Source organism: Cavia porcellus, unplaced genomic scaffold (genome assembly GCF_034190915.1).
Source record: "Cavia porcellus strain 051 isolate PalLab524CR breed Dunkin Hartley unplaced genomic scaffold, mCavPor4.1 scaffold_23, whole genome shotgun sequence".
In the NCBI taxonomy this organism is placed as follows: domain Eukaryota; kingdom Metazoa; phylum Chordata; class Mammalia; order Rodentia; family Caviidae; genus Cavia; species Cavia porcellus.
The window spans coordinates 36393748-36410735 of NW_026947506.1; the positions used below are offsets into that span (position 1 = coordinate 36393748).

Genomic DNA, 16988 nt, shown 5'->3' on the forward strand with positions numbered 1-16988 from the left:
GATAAAGAGAATCCTGAAAGCATCAAGAGAAAAGTGACTTGTCAGATACAAGGGACGGCTAGTAAGATTTTCAGGTTTCTAGTCAGGTGTGGTGGCACATGCTTGTAATCCCAGTGCTCCAGGAGGCCGAGGCAGGAAGACTGCATGTTCAAGCACAGACTAGGTAATTTAGTAAATTAACATGACTCTTTCTCAAAACACAGGCCCGGAGGAAACAAACAAACAAACAAACGCACAGGCTCAGGGATAAAAAAGCCCTGAGCTCAATTTTTAGTCAATGTGAAAAACAAAAAGATTGCTGGGGTGGCAGCTCAGGTGCACAGTGCCTGACTGGCAAGCATGAGGCTGAGAGTTCGATTCATGGTCAAAAAAAAAAAAAAAAAAAAGATTATCAGATTTCTTAGCAACATTGAAGGCCAATATACTCATATATTTAAAATAATACCAGAAAAAAAAACCGTCTTAACTAAAAATCCTATAGTTAGCAAAACTGACGTTTAAAAGTTAGGGAGAAATGGAGACATTCATAAGAAGAAGTGGGGAATGAATTCCCACTAGGCTTATCCTGCAAGAGATCATAAAGAAAAGATCACTGGTGAAAGGATGTGATCAGACAGACAGATAATAAAAGTTAACCTCTAAGTGGTTTACAATAAAAACTTCTCCGCATCAAAGGGCACTGTCAGCTGATGGTGGAGACCATGTATCTGATAAGGATTAAGGCACAGAACACACACAGCACCCCTAAAACAACAGCAGACTAGCCCAGGTGAAAATGTGCAGAGTCCTGAATACACATTTCTCCAAAGAAAGCACACAGATGGCCAAAAGAGCACAGGCGAAGATGCTCAGCATAACGGGTCACCAGGAAATGCAAATCGAATGCACAGTGCAACTGTCTCGTGCCTATTGATAGGGCTGCTAACAGGAGGAAGACAGAATGGTAAGTGTTAGTGAGAGGGCAGGGAGACTGAAATCTTGGAGAATAATTGTGGGGGATGTAAACTGGCTCAGCCATTGTGGGAAATAGTGCTACGGTTTAGATCTAAAGTGGCCTCAGAAGTCCTTAGGTGCCTGAAGCATGTGGGCGCTGTACTCATCCCTGAGGAGTTCAGAGCTGAATGTGCTGCTGGGGTCGAGACCGAGCTGGAAGTGATCACTAGGGGCCAGCAGCTGCAAGGCTCATTGTCTCCAGCGCCTCCCTTCTCTCTCTGCTTCCTGGCTGCCACGGGGTGAGCAGCCTTCCTCTGGCATGCCATTTCCGCCGTGGAATCAGCTGGCTGAACCCCATGAAACCATGAACCAACATAAATCTCTCCTCTATTGCAGGCGTCCAGTATTTTGTGACAGTGATAGAAAAATGTCTAATGCAAACAGCAATTCTGTTTTCAGCTATACAGCAGGACCTCAGTTCAAGAACGCTTTTGTTTGTGAACAGTTTGGTTTACAAACAGAAGTGTTTGGCATGTTTTGTTTCTGTTTATGAACTCTTCATCCGGTGATGGACATGACCACGGCCATCTTTTCCAGAATCGTGGAATGAACTAAGTTCCTGAACCAAGATGTCACTGTACACCCAAAAGAGTTGAAAGTAGGGTCTTGAAGGGTACTTTATACACCCGAGGTCATAGCGGCAGCGTTCATAATAGCTAAACTACGGAAACATCACTGATGTCCATACAAATGCATGGAATGAGCAAAATGCGGTACATACATCATGGGATATTACCAAGCCTCAGAAAGGAAAGAATTTTGACACATGCTTTCACATGGATGAACCTGGGGACATTAATGATAAGTGATATAAACTGGTCACAAAAGGATACCACTGTGATTCCACTTGTGGGGTCCCTAGAATACTGAACTGAATACTTTGTATCATAGGGATACAAAGTAGAACGTGGTTGACCAGGGGCTGGAGGGAGGAAAAGCAGGGAGTTATTGTTTAATAGTTTCAGTTCAGCAGGATGAAAAGAGTTCTGTAGATGAAAGCTGATGGTCACAGGGGACTTGTAGGAATGAATGGTTAAACTGCAGGACAAGAGCACACAAGTCATTAAACACGAGGCAAAAGCATGCAGGCCTATGAGAAGTAAATAATTAAACCGGGGGGCAAAAGCCCACAGGCTGGCTGTGTGGTGCTCACGCCTGTAATGCCAGCACTTGGGAGGCTGAGGCAGGAGGACTGTTGCAAGTTCAAGACCAGCCTGGGCTACAAAGTGAGCTCAGGGCCAGCTTCCATGCACTGTGGGACCCTGTCTCAAAAAGAAAGAAAGGAAGAAAGAAAAAAGGCACACAGGCTGTGTGATAATCAAATGGTTAAACAACAAAAACTTTAGATTAGTGAGGCATGTTGTGTCTGGTTATTGTCTTACCACTTTCCCCAAAAAAGCTGCTTAGCCTTGAGGCAGCTCCTACCCCAAGCTGCTTGTCTCCTGCTTTTTCCTCTTACACTGGTACTCTAAATAAAAGCCAGAGCATTCTCAGCTTGATGGCTTTTTCTTCTCTAGAGCCTCCCTCATGGATAGGTGCTCTCTGTTTAGAGTAGTCCCTCTGGGGCTCTTGGTGACTGAACCAAGTGTCACCTCCAAATAATCTGTTTTGTCCTCTCTAACACGTGCCGTTGCTCACTGCAACAAAGGGGATTATATAGCTATGAACGTACGCAGTGCCACAGTGCAACTAAATATGGCTCAGATAGTAAGTTTTATGTTTATTGTCCCGCAGTGTAAAAAATGAAGAGCCAGGCACACAAGTGCGTGCCTGTAATCCCCACTACATCCTGGCTGAGGCAGGAGGATCAGAGTTCAAGGCCAGCCTGGGCAATTTAGTCTTAAAATAATAAAATAATAAAAGGGCTGTACATGTATTGCAAACACGTACTGTTAAGAACAAAGGTTAAAATTGGAGTAACTATAGATTTGAAGACTGGGAAAGAAAACACTTGGAGATGTAGCTCAGGACTCTGTGGGTTCAATCCCCAATACTACATACACACAGAGGAAACTAAGGTGAGATAAGAATTCCCAGGCTTTCAAAAGCTTAAAGAGTTCCGTGTCAGAAGATCAGCCACAACAAGGAACAGTAAAGGAAGGGAAGCTCTTTGAGCAAAAGGAAAATGTCACTGGATGGAAATCTAGATCCATTCAAAGGAAAAAGGACCCTGGGATAGTAACTTTGTGAATAAATTAACTTTTTGAGGTACTGGGCCTTCACACTGAACTACATCTCCAGTCTTGTTTTTTTGTTTTTTATCTTGAGACAGGGTCTCACTAAGTTGCTAAGTTGCCCAAGTGGCCTCAGATTTGCAAGCCTCATGCCTCAGGCTCCCAGAATGCTGGGATTATTATATGTATGCTACCATGCCTGGCTTAAATTTTTTAAAAAATCCTTAGAAGGTAGTTTATTGTTTAAGGACAACAATGTTCATGAGGTTTATAGTATGTGAAGGATAACAGCCCAAAGGTTGTACACATCCCCAGTAAAGCATAGGTTGTCAGATATTTAAAAGTAAAAACTTATCAAATGTTTAGAATAGATGCGGGCTGAGAGGAGAACCAAGAAACTAACCCCTTCCTGTGAGCCAGCTGGCGCACAGGCTGGGACAGGAGACCCACCGCCGTCAAGCAACTGGCTGATTCAGAGAAACACAGGCTGAGATGACAGCAGCAGAAGTAAAAAACAACTTTGTGCTCATATTGTTTGCTTGACTTTGCAGGCCTAAAGCCAGTAGTCTGAACTTCTTTTTCATTTTTTTTTTGGTCTTTTTCCTTTTTATTGGTACCAGGGATTGAACTCACGACTGCCTGCTTGCCAGGCAGGTGCTTATGCCGCTGAGCTAAATCCCCAGCCCCTGAACTTCTATTTAGAGGATAATTTTGCAATCTGTTTTATTGTTTTGTCTTTTTTTCCTTTAAAAAATGTTTGCAATGAACCCATTTCAAATATAAAGACAAAGACAGGTGAAAAAAGTGTAGAAAGTGCTATACCGCACATCAATATTAGGCAAAGAAAGGTCTCAGAGTAAAGGATTTTACAGGGACGGTATCATTTCATGATGATAAAGTGCTCAGTTAAGTAAAAGGACATAAATTTAAATGGGTAAGCTTCAAAGTACATGTGGAAACTGATAAAAAGGAAGAGAAAATAGACAAGTCCATAATTAGAGATTCAACCCTGCTCCCCATAATTAATAAAGCAAGTAGTAAACATCAAATTTAATAACACTATGAAGCAACCTTATCCAAATGCCAGCTGCAGAATCCTCACTATTTTCTAGTACATGTGAAATATTTACCAAGATAGACCTTATCCTGGGTCATAAAACAAATCCAAAAGTCAATCTGTACACAGTCCACCAAGATGAAGAGATCATATTATAACCACACAGGGGAGGACAGCTTAGGAAAAAAGTCACCTGTGATTCCTGTACAACGTATGTGTGACTCTAAAAGCCGTGAGGCCAGGTGAAAGAATCCGGGCAAGAAAGGATGTGCAGTGCCTGATCATGTTTTTATAAAATCCTGGAAACTGCAGTGTGTGCTGATAGCAAACCAGTTGTTACCAGGATAACACTGTTCATGAGTTTATAATATATGAAGGAACATATAATATATACAGGCATGAGGTAGGGAAGGTGATACATTTACTGTATGCTTTTGTGTGTGTCTGGGGCTGAGGACTGAACGCAGGGCCTTGGACTGAGGGACAGCCCCAGCCCTTTTTACTTTTTGAGAATCCTCTTGCCTCAGCCTTGCTGACGGCTGGGATTATAGGCCTGCACTACCACGCCGGCTATGTTCACTGTCTTAGCTGACGATTTCACAAGTGTAGACATGTCCAAACTCACCACACAGTACGCTTCGTGTGGAGTTTTCCTTACACCAGTTACACCTCAGGAAAGAAATGTGCGTCTGTGTGCGCAGACAGGCGTGCACCTGGTGGGAGCCACTCACTGTCTGTGCTTGCCCTCGCTTAGAGCGCCCCGATCAAGACTTCGAGTGCAGTCAGAAGCCAAGAGTCGGACATCATTCACTTCACCCGCACCAAGTCTTCTTCAAGCAAGTTAGGACTCGCGTCTGATTCTAAAGTAGGGAAATTTGAGGTTTGTGCTTACGGCCTGCCGTGGCAGTTAGGTGACAGTCGCAGTGGGGAACACTACGAGGTACCTGTCATGTCAAGAGAGCTCTTCTGCAGGCATGGGATGGCGCAGGCTTGTAATACCAGCACGCAGGGATGCTAAAGCAGGAGGGCTGCTCAGTTTGAGCTCAGCTTGAGTAATTTAGTGAGATCCTGTCTCAGACTAAAAAATGGGCCTGGGGATTTAGCTCAGTGGCTTAAGCGCTTGCCTAGCAAGCACGAGGTCATGAATTCAATCCCTCGATGGTTTCAATACCAAAATAATATATATATAGCTAGGGATGTAGCTCAAGGTGTAAGGCCTGGGTTCAGCACCACTAAAAAACAAAGCAAAAACAGAAAAGAAAGAGAGAGTTTGTGCACAGCTGTGTGCCCAGCAGCAGGAAGCACCTGCCTCCCGGGGGCTTCACACACTGATGAGGGCACGGCCCTCACGGAGTGCCCCATGAGCTCTGGAGGGGACCAGGTCAGACCAGTTCCCTCAGTGTCTGGGGTCACAGCCAGTGAGCATCGTGGTGGGGGCTGGCGCCAGGCCGTGACTCCAGGGCAGTGTTGGTCCTGAGCAGCCAGAGAAGCAGAGCTGCTACTTACTAGGATGAGGACAGGCCGGGGTGGGGACAGGGATGAGGGTCCAGAACAGAACTAAGGTGCAGGTTCTGGGCATGCATGAGTGCCCAGGAGGCATGGAGTGGTGATGGGAAGTGGCCGGGCAGGACAGAGCTGAGTCAGGAGAGCTCCAGCTGAGGACAGCGGGCACCACAGCATAAATATGATCATGCAGCCAGGAATGTGTGAATGCAGGTTTGGTTTGTCATATATGATAAATGGTCTCCCAGCAGACCCAGGGAGGCTTTTGAAAATTTTGGGGATTTTGGTTTTGGTGGGGGAAACACTCTCTCAGTAGATGCAGTAACTGTTATTTCTCTCTGTAATAATACAAATCTCAATATTTGATGCAGGTTTAAAATAAGTTAGCTCAAAGAGGAAAGCCTCTATTTTCTAATTATTTACAATGTTAAAAAAAAACAAAAACTACTTTTAGTCCATATTGATTAAAGTAATACTTTGCTTTATCATTTTTTTTTAAAAATGCCAAAGCCTCAGATCAAGAAGTTTCTCTGTGATGACAAAAGTTCCAAAATGAATTCTAAACCCGCAGAAAAAGGTATGGCTTTTGCATGTGAAAATGGTGAGTATTTTAACTGGAGAACTGTAATATTTACAAATGATTGGTTATAGCTTATACATGGGCTGTGAAACTTTACAAGCATCTTTCTTAAATGAGGCAAGAAACTGAAAAGGAACATTCAGAAGTCAAACAGAAAAAAAAGATACCAAGAGAAAGTAACAGAAATGAAAACTCGGTAACACAAAACAAAACAAAAAACACTTAACATTGTAGGAATTCCCTAAAAGACCCTAAAGCAGCAAGACAAATACTAAAATCTCTACGTTGAGAACATGCCCATCCACTGAAGAGACTTAGAATTTGTACATATTGATAGGATATCGGTAAACCTGGGGAATGGCCAGAACTGCAATACCAAGAGAAATTTTATAATAAAATGTAGCAGGAAATTTTATACATTCTGTGTGTGTGTGTGTGTGTATGTATATATATATATATATATATATATATATATATATATATATATGGAGAGGGCCAACATATGAAGAAAAGGTTATATATATTTGTCAATTGACAATTGAAAAAGCCAAAGTACTGAACTTTACAGGTCTTAGAAAAGAATGGACAGGGATCCCACTCCCCTGGCAATGCTCAGTACTATAGCGACTCTCCCCAAAATAATGCACCAACTCCAAGTTGGCCAGCAGGACTCAAACTTGGCAGTCCTCCTGCCTCAGCCTCCCACAGTACAGGGATTACAGGCATGTGCCACCACACCTAGCACCATCTTCTCTGACAATCTTTTATTTTGCTCCAACTCCAAAATAATGATTCCAACTCCAACTAATCCCAATCCCAGGAGTTTTATGGATTTGACTAAATTATTGTAGTGTTCATCTGGGAAAAGTAAAAAATCAAGAGAATAATTTTAGTTTTAGATATTAAAACATACTGAAAATATAGAGCTACAAACTAGTTCTGGCAAGAAATAGACCATGGTAAACACAAACATAAGTATTTCATATGTAATAAGGTTTACTTCTAGTAAAGGCGTATTGCTTTATAAATAGTACTGGATTTGGCGAAGTTTGGAAAAAAGATTCAGATGGATTAAAGACTTGTTACAGTAAAATTCAGAACCATAAGAATTGAACGTATACAGGTGAAATTTATATACTGAGTATCTTAGTTACTTTTTACTCGTTGCTGAGACAAAATACCTGAAGCCCAAACTGGGGAAAGAAAGGTTTATTTCTTACAGTTTTTGGAGGTTTCAGTCCACATTCAGTTGGCTCCAAGGCAGGCGGGCATGGCTGGGCCGCTGTTCATGGCGGCTGCAAACAACAAGCGGGAACCAGCAAAGAGCAAGACACACCTTCTTCCTGCCATTACATCACATCCTGGCTCCACCCCTTTGTGGGAGGAGCATTGACACCATCAATCCAAGCACTAGACAATGAAGCATCACAAATGAACAATGCAAACTCATGAGGCCTGGGGGCCACAGACATAAACCTTGACACTGAGTGTTGAAAAGTCCTTTGTAAGTATAAAAACCAAGGTAAAAACTATAAAGAAAAACATTGTTAAAACTAACTACTTAAGTGAGGATATAGCTCAGCAGCACAGCACCTGCTTGGCAAGTGTGAGGTCGTGAGTTCAATCCCCAGTTTTAAAAAAAAGTGTAAAAACTTAACGTGGTGGGGCTGGGGATTTAGTTCAGCGGCATAAGCGCCTGCCTTGCAAGCAGGCAGTCATGAGTTCGATCCCCTGTACCGATAAAAAGGAAAAAGACAAAAAAAAAAAAAAAAAACTGCTTAAGAATCAGTTTTTGAGCGGGCTGGGGATTTAGCTCAGTGGCACAAACACCTGCCTTGCAAGTGGCATAGTCATGAGGTTTGATCCCTGGTGCCGATTAAAAAAAAAAATCAGTTTTTGATAAAAGAACCAAGAACAAAATTTAAAGTCTAACTGAGAAAAAGCTGAGAAAGAGTAATATTCTTGAAATAGTAAGAATAAAGAAAGATAAAAAACAGGGAAAAGTCTTTTCACAAAACCTAAGTGACTTGCGAATGTACTTGAAGAAATGCTTAATTTCACTAACCTGGGAAATTAAAATTAAAACAGCAAAATAAAAGATTGTCAAAGAAGATGGGCTAGGTGTGGTGGCACATGCCTGTAATCCCAGTATTGTGGGAGGCCGAGGCAGGAGGACTGCCAAGTTTGAGTCCTGCCTGGCCAACTTGGAAAAGGTTGTGTCAAAATAAAAAAAAGGACTGAGGATGTAGCTCAGTGGAAAGATCCTGGGTTCAATCCCCTGTACTGAAAGAAAAAAAAAAGTAATGGTGGTTACAGTAGTGATAAGAAAGAAAAGTATTTTCAATCATGCATTGCAGGTGGGACTAAGAAAGTGGTTCAGTCTTTCCAAAAAACAGTACAGAAATAAGCTATTAGGATGTGCACGAAATTTCAAGGACATTTTGACACTATGAAAGACAGGTATTTTTGTTTGCTGAATTTCCTGCGGTGTTGAACAGGGTCTTGCACGTAACAGGTCCCTAATAAATATGTTTTTGTACAAATCTACTGTTTTATACAATAGACAAGCTTGTCTTCAATAGTTAGGATTCACACTCGATAAACTCCCTCTCCTAAAAGATTTTCAGCCTTGCAAATCTGTGTCAGTCTATTCCATCCTTGTCTCCTTGAGCGCCTGCTGTGTGTGGGAAGCTCAGAGTTTCTGCGCACTGATGGATCCAACCTTCATGCCATGTCTGAGGCTGAACTGTCTCGGCTTCCGCTCAGCAGAGGAAGACACTGGGCACAGTTGCTACCCCACTAGGCTTGCTAGGGAGCGGCACAGCTGTAGGGAGCAGAGGCTGCGGAGGACGCTTGAGCGCCATCCCTGAAGCTGTCTCCATGACTTGCACCCGCACCTCTATGCCTGAGCCTGCCCGGCCGTAGGAGGCACTCATGCAGGTCTCCGTTAGTCTCTGAACACCCCTCTTCCTGCTCTTTCACTCGGAGCCATCACATGGGCTCCTGCAGTGGAAGGTGGACAGTGGGGATCCATTCAGACCCCACCTTCCCACGGCACCTGATCTCACTTCCTCTAGTGGAGCAGCCCTGGTAGGGACAGAAGCTACTTACCTTCTTACTCAGCTTGGAGTTCAAATCTCTCCAAAGACCATGTAAGCAAGAAACAAGAGGGGTTTTTCCCCAATACATGAAAGACAAAGCTTCTGATACTTTCATTTCAGAAACCAAAATACTTAAACTATTTAGGAAGAAAGATAAGGACTCCAAGACAGCCACATCCACCGCACACCCTGTTTGCTCCACGTGGCTGCCTAGGTTCTGCAGGACCTCCTGTCCTCTCTGCCCCTGGCCCCACATGGGGCTAGAGACCCAGCCCGCCACCCCAACTGTGCCAAACAGCCTGAGAAAAGCCTCCTTATGCATGGCAGGACTGCGTCCCTGCTCATTCTGATGCAACTTCATTTCAGAGAAATACGAGAAGCCCAAGGAGGACCAGAAGGAGAAGCTCACCACGTGGGACAATAACATGCATGCCTTCTTTATGCACACCTTCTTCCAAGCTTACAAACACCAGCAAATGCTCGAGGAGAAGGTGAAGGAGCACCGCGTACAGGAGGCAGCACTGGTTCAGCAGAGGAAGGCGGAGAACGAAGAGCTGGAAGCAAGGTAGGGTGTCAGGCGCCCCTCCTCCGCTGCAGTGCCAGCTGGCTTCTGTGCTTCCATCAGCAGCATCAGGACAGTGTCTGAGACCTGAGAACAAATACAGCCTGTCATCCCAGCACTCTAGGGGGCTGACGCAGGACTGCAAGTTTGAGCCCCACCTCAGTGACTTAGTGACTCAGGAAGACTGTCTCAAAATAAAAAATAAAGAAGGGCTGGATCCAATCCTTCAAAACAAATAAACCAAACAGTGTCTGGCTTCTGCTCCCACCATAGCATCCCAAGCCTTTAGAGCATCTTTTCTTGTAATATTGGGTCTTAGTGGCCGCCCGTTCCAGATACCAGGGCTTCTCAAATCCTTTAGCCTTTGGAGGGACAAGAGTGTCTACACTAATAGACAATCAGATGACAGTAGTGGGCCCCTAGATCACTTTGCATCAGGTAGTGGAGGGGAAAGGCTGGTTGCCCAAGGACCTAGCTGTGTGCTTAGAGTTGGGACTTTTCACTTCACCCCTTGACCACTGGGGGAGGGCTGGCTGCAGGCTCTTTTATTACTAGCCAATGATTTCATCAGTCATGGCTACACAAACACTGAGCGGTGGCTGTGGCTGAAGAGTTCCTAGGCTGACGAACAGAGGGAAGCTGCCCAAACTGAGCAAGGACCGAATCCGCCATGCTGGGACTTTTCTGGACTTTATTCTTTGTATCTTTAGAGAGGGCTGGTTTTTTGGTGGTGGTGGTTTTGTTTTGTACAGTGGGTTGAACTTAGGCTTTCACACTAAGCTACATCTCCAGCCCTTTTTGCAATAGAGTCTAAGTCACTAAATTGCCCAGACAGGCTTCAAACTTTCTATCCTCCTGCCTCCGCCTCCCAGAATGCTGAAATTACAGGTGTGTACCACTACCCCTAGCTTTTTTATTCTTTATAATATAGTTTTAAAATAAACCAGTAAATATGTTCTCCTGAGTTCTGTGAGCCATCCTATCATATGGAACCTGAGGTGGGGTTTACAGGCACTTTCTTTTTTTTTTTTTTTTTTTTTTGGTCTTTTTGAGACAGGGTCTTGCTATGCAGTTCAGGCTGGCCTCGAGCTCACTTTGTAGCCCAAGCTGGTCTTGAACTCACAATGATCCTCCCACCTCAGCCTCTCCAGTGCTGGGATTACAGGCATGAGCCACCATGCCCGGCTCTACAGGCACTTTCAATCCACTTGTGAGGCGTAGACTTGTCACTAGAATTTGAGGTAGGGTGGCCTAGTGGGGTTTGTGTTAACCCCAGGTAGCCTGCATCCAAGTGAATGGAATGTGGATGCCCCACTGGGTGTGGGCAGAAAAAACCCTTGTGGCATCTGTCAGATGAATGTGGGGGAATTATTTCTCACCTGGTCCCAAGAGCTTGTGGGCACTGTGGCTGCCAGGGCTGTGCTCAGTGTCTAGGCAGTGAGTGCATCCTTCCTGGAAGCTCAAATGGAGACAAAACAGGAAGTGTGGCCAAGAGCACAGCCCCCAGACCAAGTCTGTCCAGGCTGAAATCCAGCCCTGCCACTTGGACATACAGGATCCCAGGCAGGGTCTTCACACTGCATCTGTTCACCTGTCCAATAAAGTGACACCTCATGGGGTTTGTCAGGTGTCAGACACAGGACTCGGACACAGCCCCCAAAAATGTGAGCTCACCTTTGCAGAGTCACCTCAGAGGCTCAGCTTTGTGTGGCCATGTGGATCCCAGCACAGACCCCTGCCCTGGCCATCTGCATAAAATGTGGCTCTGTGCAGAGGCGATTATCCCAGAGGCCTCTCACAAGACCAGAGTGCTGCACAGATTACCCCAGACACGAAAACTGAGGGCTTCACTCATTTATTGAGGCACAGTGATGGCGATTTGCTCACAAGCACCAGTTTTGCTCACAAGCACTGGTGAAATACAGGAGTGAATGATCTTACTTACCAGCTAACAGCTGGTTTTGGAATTTCAAAAAAAAAAAAATGGTTACCTTCTCATTTTTGCCCCTTAGGCTGAGTATCCTAAGGGAGGAAGAGGCCAAGAAGCAAGACCTGGAGAACATCGACATCACTGTCCTCCAGGAGTCCATGGACTTCCCGACCTCATTCCCACCCCGCATGCCGAGCCCTCTCAAAGAGGACTCGGCTATATCCCAGACCACCAAGTCCACCCCGAGCAAGAAGAAGAAGAAGTAAAGGCACTCAGTGCTGCAGCCTGGCCTTGAGGATCAGCAAACGTAACAGCTCAGACCCATGAGAAAACTGGATGTTACCTCTGCTGCCTGTGGTCCGATTGGTCCGCTGCATCTGAGTGTCTCACTCAGCCAATCGCTAAAAAGCCCGCATGAACCCACACACATATGCACATTAATGACTGTGCATTAAATGTTTAAAAAAATCACAGTGAAGTAGTGATTAAATTTAGACTGATCAAACAGATCAGAGTTAGCGCAGCATTGGAGGAATTAAAATGTTTCTTCAGATGCTTTTTCCTTCTGTGTCCTGTAACCACCTGTGTCCCTCGCATGCCACCTCACGTGGCCTCTTCCCTGCTCCTTGTCCACCAGTGCCTGCAGCACTCTGTCCCCTTAGAAAACTGCCACCCAGCAGCAACTCTAGGTAGCAAGAAGATAAGGAGCAGGTGGTCAGTGGGTGGTTCAAAGAACACTTTAACTCTCAGCTGGAAAATTTTATAGTTAATAATGTATATGAAAGTTTAAGGGCAACCCCCAAAAGAATAAGAACGTAATCCAAGACTTCCACTCTCACAGTAGGGATATAGGAAATCATCAATCCGATGGAAAGCTAGAGGGACAGATGACCATGGAAAGGGATGTGAACAGGAACACACAAGATGGTAAAGTGCACGTACACCAGTCAGCACCAAAGCGAGCAGATGAAACATGCTTCCTGCTCCCTCAGAGATGACTACGTGGCACTAGGAAAACAAAATGAGCCACTGTCATTCTTTCCAAGGGAAACCTTTTCTTGTATTTTATTTTTGGTCTTTTGTAACAGGCTCTCACTATGCAGTTCAGGCTGGCCTTCAATTCACTTTGTAGCCCAGGCTGGTCTTGAACTTGCAGCAATCCTCCTGCCTCAGCCTCCCAAGTGCTGGGATTACAGGCACGTGCCACCATACCTGACAAGGGAAGTATTTTAAAATCACATGGGAGGAAAGTAAATACAAGATGCATTGATGTGTCAGGAGCTGACTGGAATAGCAAGTAATATTATAGACAAAGCAAACACCTGCACCACATGAAAATTAAGATAATGGTAAAAGGAGCAGCATTGCACACACATTTCACCAGCCATGCAGAGCTGACAGGATCCAGGGGGAGCTGCCATCATGTCGGGAAAGACAGCAGGAGACGTAGCAAAGGCACAGATAATGTAAGCAACAAAGCTCAAAAGTATGAGTATATACTTTTTACAGGAGCCGAATGCAACAGGGAAGAAACACTGACGAACACATTCTAGGTTAAAAAGTACTCATGCAAATGCTGTATCATGGATCATAAATCCAAGCAGTAGCCGAGGTTGCAGAAAATGCACATAATAAACAAAGCTCAACTGCAGCTTTAAACTGGTGTGATGGCATGCCCCTGCAATCTAGGCCCTTTGGGAGGCTGAGGCAGGAGAATCACAGGTTCAGACCTAGCCTGGGTAACTCAACACCTTAAAGGCGCAGTCTCAAAAAATTATAAAGTGACTGGGTGTGCCGGGAACTTAGGTCAGTGGTACAAACACTTGCCTGGCAGCCATGAGGTCGAGTTCGACCTTGGTACCCAAAAAAAAAAAAAAAAAGGAATGTAGCTCAGTGTGAAGGCTGAGTACTATAAAACAAAAACAAAATCAGCCAAGCAAATGAAAACTCTGCAATCATAAGACAAAGACGAAATCATAATGGAAACCCAAAATTATTTAGGACCAGTGAAAATACTATACACACTGAAGCTGCTCCTTTTCCCTAACATAAAGGCCCACACAGATTAAAGGGACCGTATAGTCGTATTTCACCCACACCAAAACTCAGGTGAAGTAAAATTCAGCATTCATCTGCTGTGAGGAGGCGTACAGCACTGTGGCCCCCAGGAGTCCCCGTGACAGTGAGGAACCTTTCTGTTTCTACCCTAGGTAGTTTGAGTTTTCTGCAGTAGATGTGGTCTAAAAGTCTCAGCTAACACAATTAAGGTAAAAGTCAGCTCTAGCAATTCTTCGGTGAATGCCTGTTTCTGTGGTCTGGGAATGAGGAAAGGAAAACCCTCTCCTCCAGCTCTAACCAAACGCTGAGCTTTAAATCCCCAGGGCATGAGCCAGGAACCCAGAGGCGTAGACTACAAATCAGCACCAAAAGAGACTCACTGCAAAACCAGAATTTTAAAAACTTTTAAAGAATTTATTAGTCTTATTTTCCAGTAAAATATTCACATAATGTCAAAAGAATGAAATGATATATAGCCAACTATCTTTAATCAATTCCACATAAATATTTAAAATCTAAAAACCCCAAGGGATCATCAGACTGAGTAGAAATTTGATTCTTCAAAGCAAGTATTGCTTTACTATTGTCATTAATCCAGTCAATAATATGACCAATAACTTGCAATGGTAAACAAAATGTCCGCTGAGTTTTTTAAAAGATGTTTTTGGTGAGCCGTTGTCAGTCAATCCAGGAAGAAGATGTTATTGAACTGCGTGGCACAAAGTTTTTTAACTTCTTCTGCAAAGAGAACAGAAAACAGTATATAAACAATAGAGACTTTTTACTTAAAAGGTTACATAATACATACACATTAGTACTTTAAATTCTTCGGGAACAAAGTTGGGAATCAAATGTTTGTGTTGATTTTGACTTGAAATTCTAGAAGCCTAGGCAAAAAAAAAAAATTTGGGTTTGGAGATCCCTAACACACAAGACCTCAGTACTCCCCAACATGCTGGAACCCGGCTCCTATGGGCCTGAGAAACAGTCTGGTGAGAAGAGTCCTGTACCTGAGAGGCCCCAGGCTGGGGTTTAGGGCTGCAACATCAAAGATACGGTCAAGCCTGAGAAATCCTGTGGGCATCACAGAAACTCTAGACCCAGTCTTAAGCTGGATCAAGTGCTCCACAGAGGTATCATCTGGATTTTACAAAATACACATTTTATTTTTTAGTACTGGGGTGTGAACCTAGGGCCTTCACATCAAGCTACATACCCTATCTTTCCCTAGGCTGGTCTCAAACTTTTGATCCTCCTGCCTTAAGTCTCTCTGAGTGCTAGGATTACAGGTAAGAGCCACTAAACTCAGCTTAAATTCTCATTTTAAATTACACATGTACTGCTGATTTTTTTTTTTTTTTTATTGGTACGGGGGATTGAACTCATGACCACCTGCTTGCAAGGCAGGTGCTTATGCCATTGAGCTAAATCCCCAGCCCCTACTGCTGATGTTTTTAATGCATACAAATACCAATACAACTACTCATAAAAAGAGAAAAATTTAATAGGCCCTAGAACATGATGAGAGAAAAACCCCTCCCTTTCCTTATTGCCTGCTTGTGGGGTGCATCTCCCCCACCTGCAGGCTATTGCTCCAGGTCAAAATAAGAGCAGCAAAGTGGCCCAACCACCACCCTTTTCCTGGGGCAATGGTCCTCAGGACCCCCAGAAGCAGCTGTGGGCCGCACTGAAGACCAGCACAGCCACTCTGGCCAAAGGTGGAGGAAACCTGTGCACCGCACCCATAACACACAGACGCACACAGCGGGAACTGGCACACGAATCCAGCCTCTCTACACAGAAGCACTTCCACCGCAGGACACAAAAAGCTCGTTTTAAAACACAGCACGCAAAGCCATGGGAGTTTCTTAGCATTACAGAAAATAATTTTCACCACTATTTCTTGCACTACAGGGGATAGAAAAATGTGCAATGCAGGCATCTGGTTAAAAGTTCAAGTCAAATGTCTGTTTATCATGCTTCTTGATATACTAAGGTGTTCAACAAAAAACAAAACAGTACCACTCAAATTCTATTCAAATATCAAATACTATTTACCATTGACTTCAATCAGGTTTGCATTTTTTTGATTCAAAATAACATACAGCTCCCGCTGATCCGACTTTTTCCCAACCACCCAATAATCACTCATGGCTTTCACGATGATTTCTTCGTCTTCATCTGCTCTGTAAGACAGGAGTTTGAGAAGGCGTGTTTATTACACACACAGCCAGACAGTGAGGAAAAAACCCAACATTCCAGAGGAAGGAACAGGATAGGGATGGTTGTTCCCAAAGCTTGAGGTGTCGAATGGGAGTGGACAGGACTTCTGGGTGTGGGGTGTGTCTGGAAGTGGTGGGCATGAGGGGCTGCGGGTCACTAAGTTTTGAAAACAAAGCCTTCAATATCTCTTCCTAGAAAAGGGCAGCTAACGTGAGTGGTGGGACTACCTGGTAAAATCACTGTTGATGTCCCCTAGAATCTTCATTAGATCCGGGTGAACAGACGTCAGTGACACACTGGGCGTCTTCCTCATGTGAATTGTACTCTTCTCCGCCAAGTTCATGTGGTTGAAGTAGATAAACTTAAACTGCGGCTCCTTCTCAGACCTGTGAACACATGTCACAAAGACGGCACCTTCTGTGAGAGCACTTACCCACACGACAGCCTTTACGGCCAGATGGCTGAGGCCTTGACTTTCAGTGATGGGACCCATGAGCTAAGAATCTCAGCTCACTAACATGAAACAGGCTCTTCATTCACTAGTAACGTCTATGATATCCAACGTGACAGAATTTTCCAGAGAGCTGTTTTTTAAACACTAAAAATATTTTAACCATTACATGATGGTTTTCTAAATAAGACTACTGTTTTAAAATGCAAAGGAAACCCATATAGGCTATTTCTCATCTAGTGGAAAAGTCAGCAAGCCACGGCCCTGTGGCCGAATCTGCTCATTTTCTAAATGAACTTTTACTGGAACACTGCCGTCCCCACACACTGATAGGATGCCCATGCTGCTTTCAAGCT

The 16988-nt window shown here is 44.2% G+C and overlaps 2 protein-coding genes and 1 long non-coding RNA gene across 8 annotated transcripts in view; 1 reads left to right on the plus strand and 2 right to left on the minus strand.

Moving 5' to 3' along the window:
- LOC134472491 (uncharacterized) overlaps positions 1-7810 on the minus strand; it is a 17636-nt gene extending 9826 nt beyond the window's left edge. The window contains exon 1 of the long non-coding RNA XR_010042335.1: positions 7528-7810. This is a non-coding gene — a long non-coding RNA (uncharacterized LOC134472491). The remainder of the gene's footprint in view (positions 1-7527) is intronic.
- Rsph10b (radial spoke head 10 homolog B) overlaps positions 1-12449 on the plus strand; it is a 48036-nt gene extending 35587 nt beyond the window's left edge. For 2 of the 4 annotated variants that reach the window (XM_063234147.1, XM_063234149.1), the window contains 4 exons: positions 4979-5104; positions 6238-6304; positions 9775-9973; positions 11983-12449. In XM_063234147.1, the coding sequence (XP_063090217.1) occupies positions 4979-5104; positions 6238-6304; positions 9775-9973; positions 11983-12166 (576 nt within the window). In that variant the 3' untranslated portion in view covers positions 12167-12449. The remainder of the gene's footprint in view (positions 1-4978; positions 5105-6237; positions 6305-9774; positions 9974-11982) is intronic. The other 2 variants (XM_063234148.1, XM_063234150.1) reach the window with 1 other exon arrangement.
- Positions 12450-14351: 1902 nt separating this feature from the next.
- The window catches only part of Ccz1 (CCZ1 homolog, vacuolar protein trafficking and biogenesis associated), a 30128-nt gene continuing 27491 nt past the window's right edge, over positions 14352-16988 (minus strand). For all 3 annotated transcript variants that reach the window (XM_063234153.1, XM_063234154.1, XM_063234155.1), the window contains exons 13-15: positions 16409-16567; positions 16017-16144; positions 14352-14696 (exon numbers count right to left, since the gene is read on the minus strand). In XM_063234153.1, the coding sequence (XP_063090223.1) occupies positions 14641-14696; positions 16017-16144; positions 16409-16567 (343 nt within the window). In that variant the 3' untranslated portion in view covers positions 14352-14640. The remainder of the gene's footprint in view (positions 14697-16016; positions 16145-16408; positions 16568-16988) is intronic.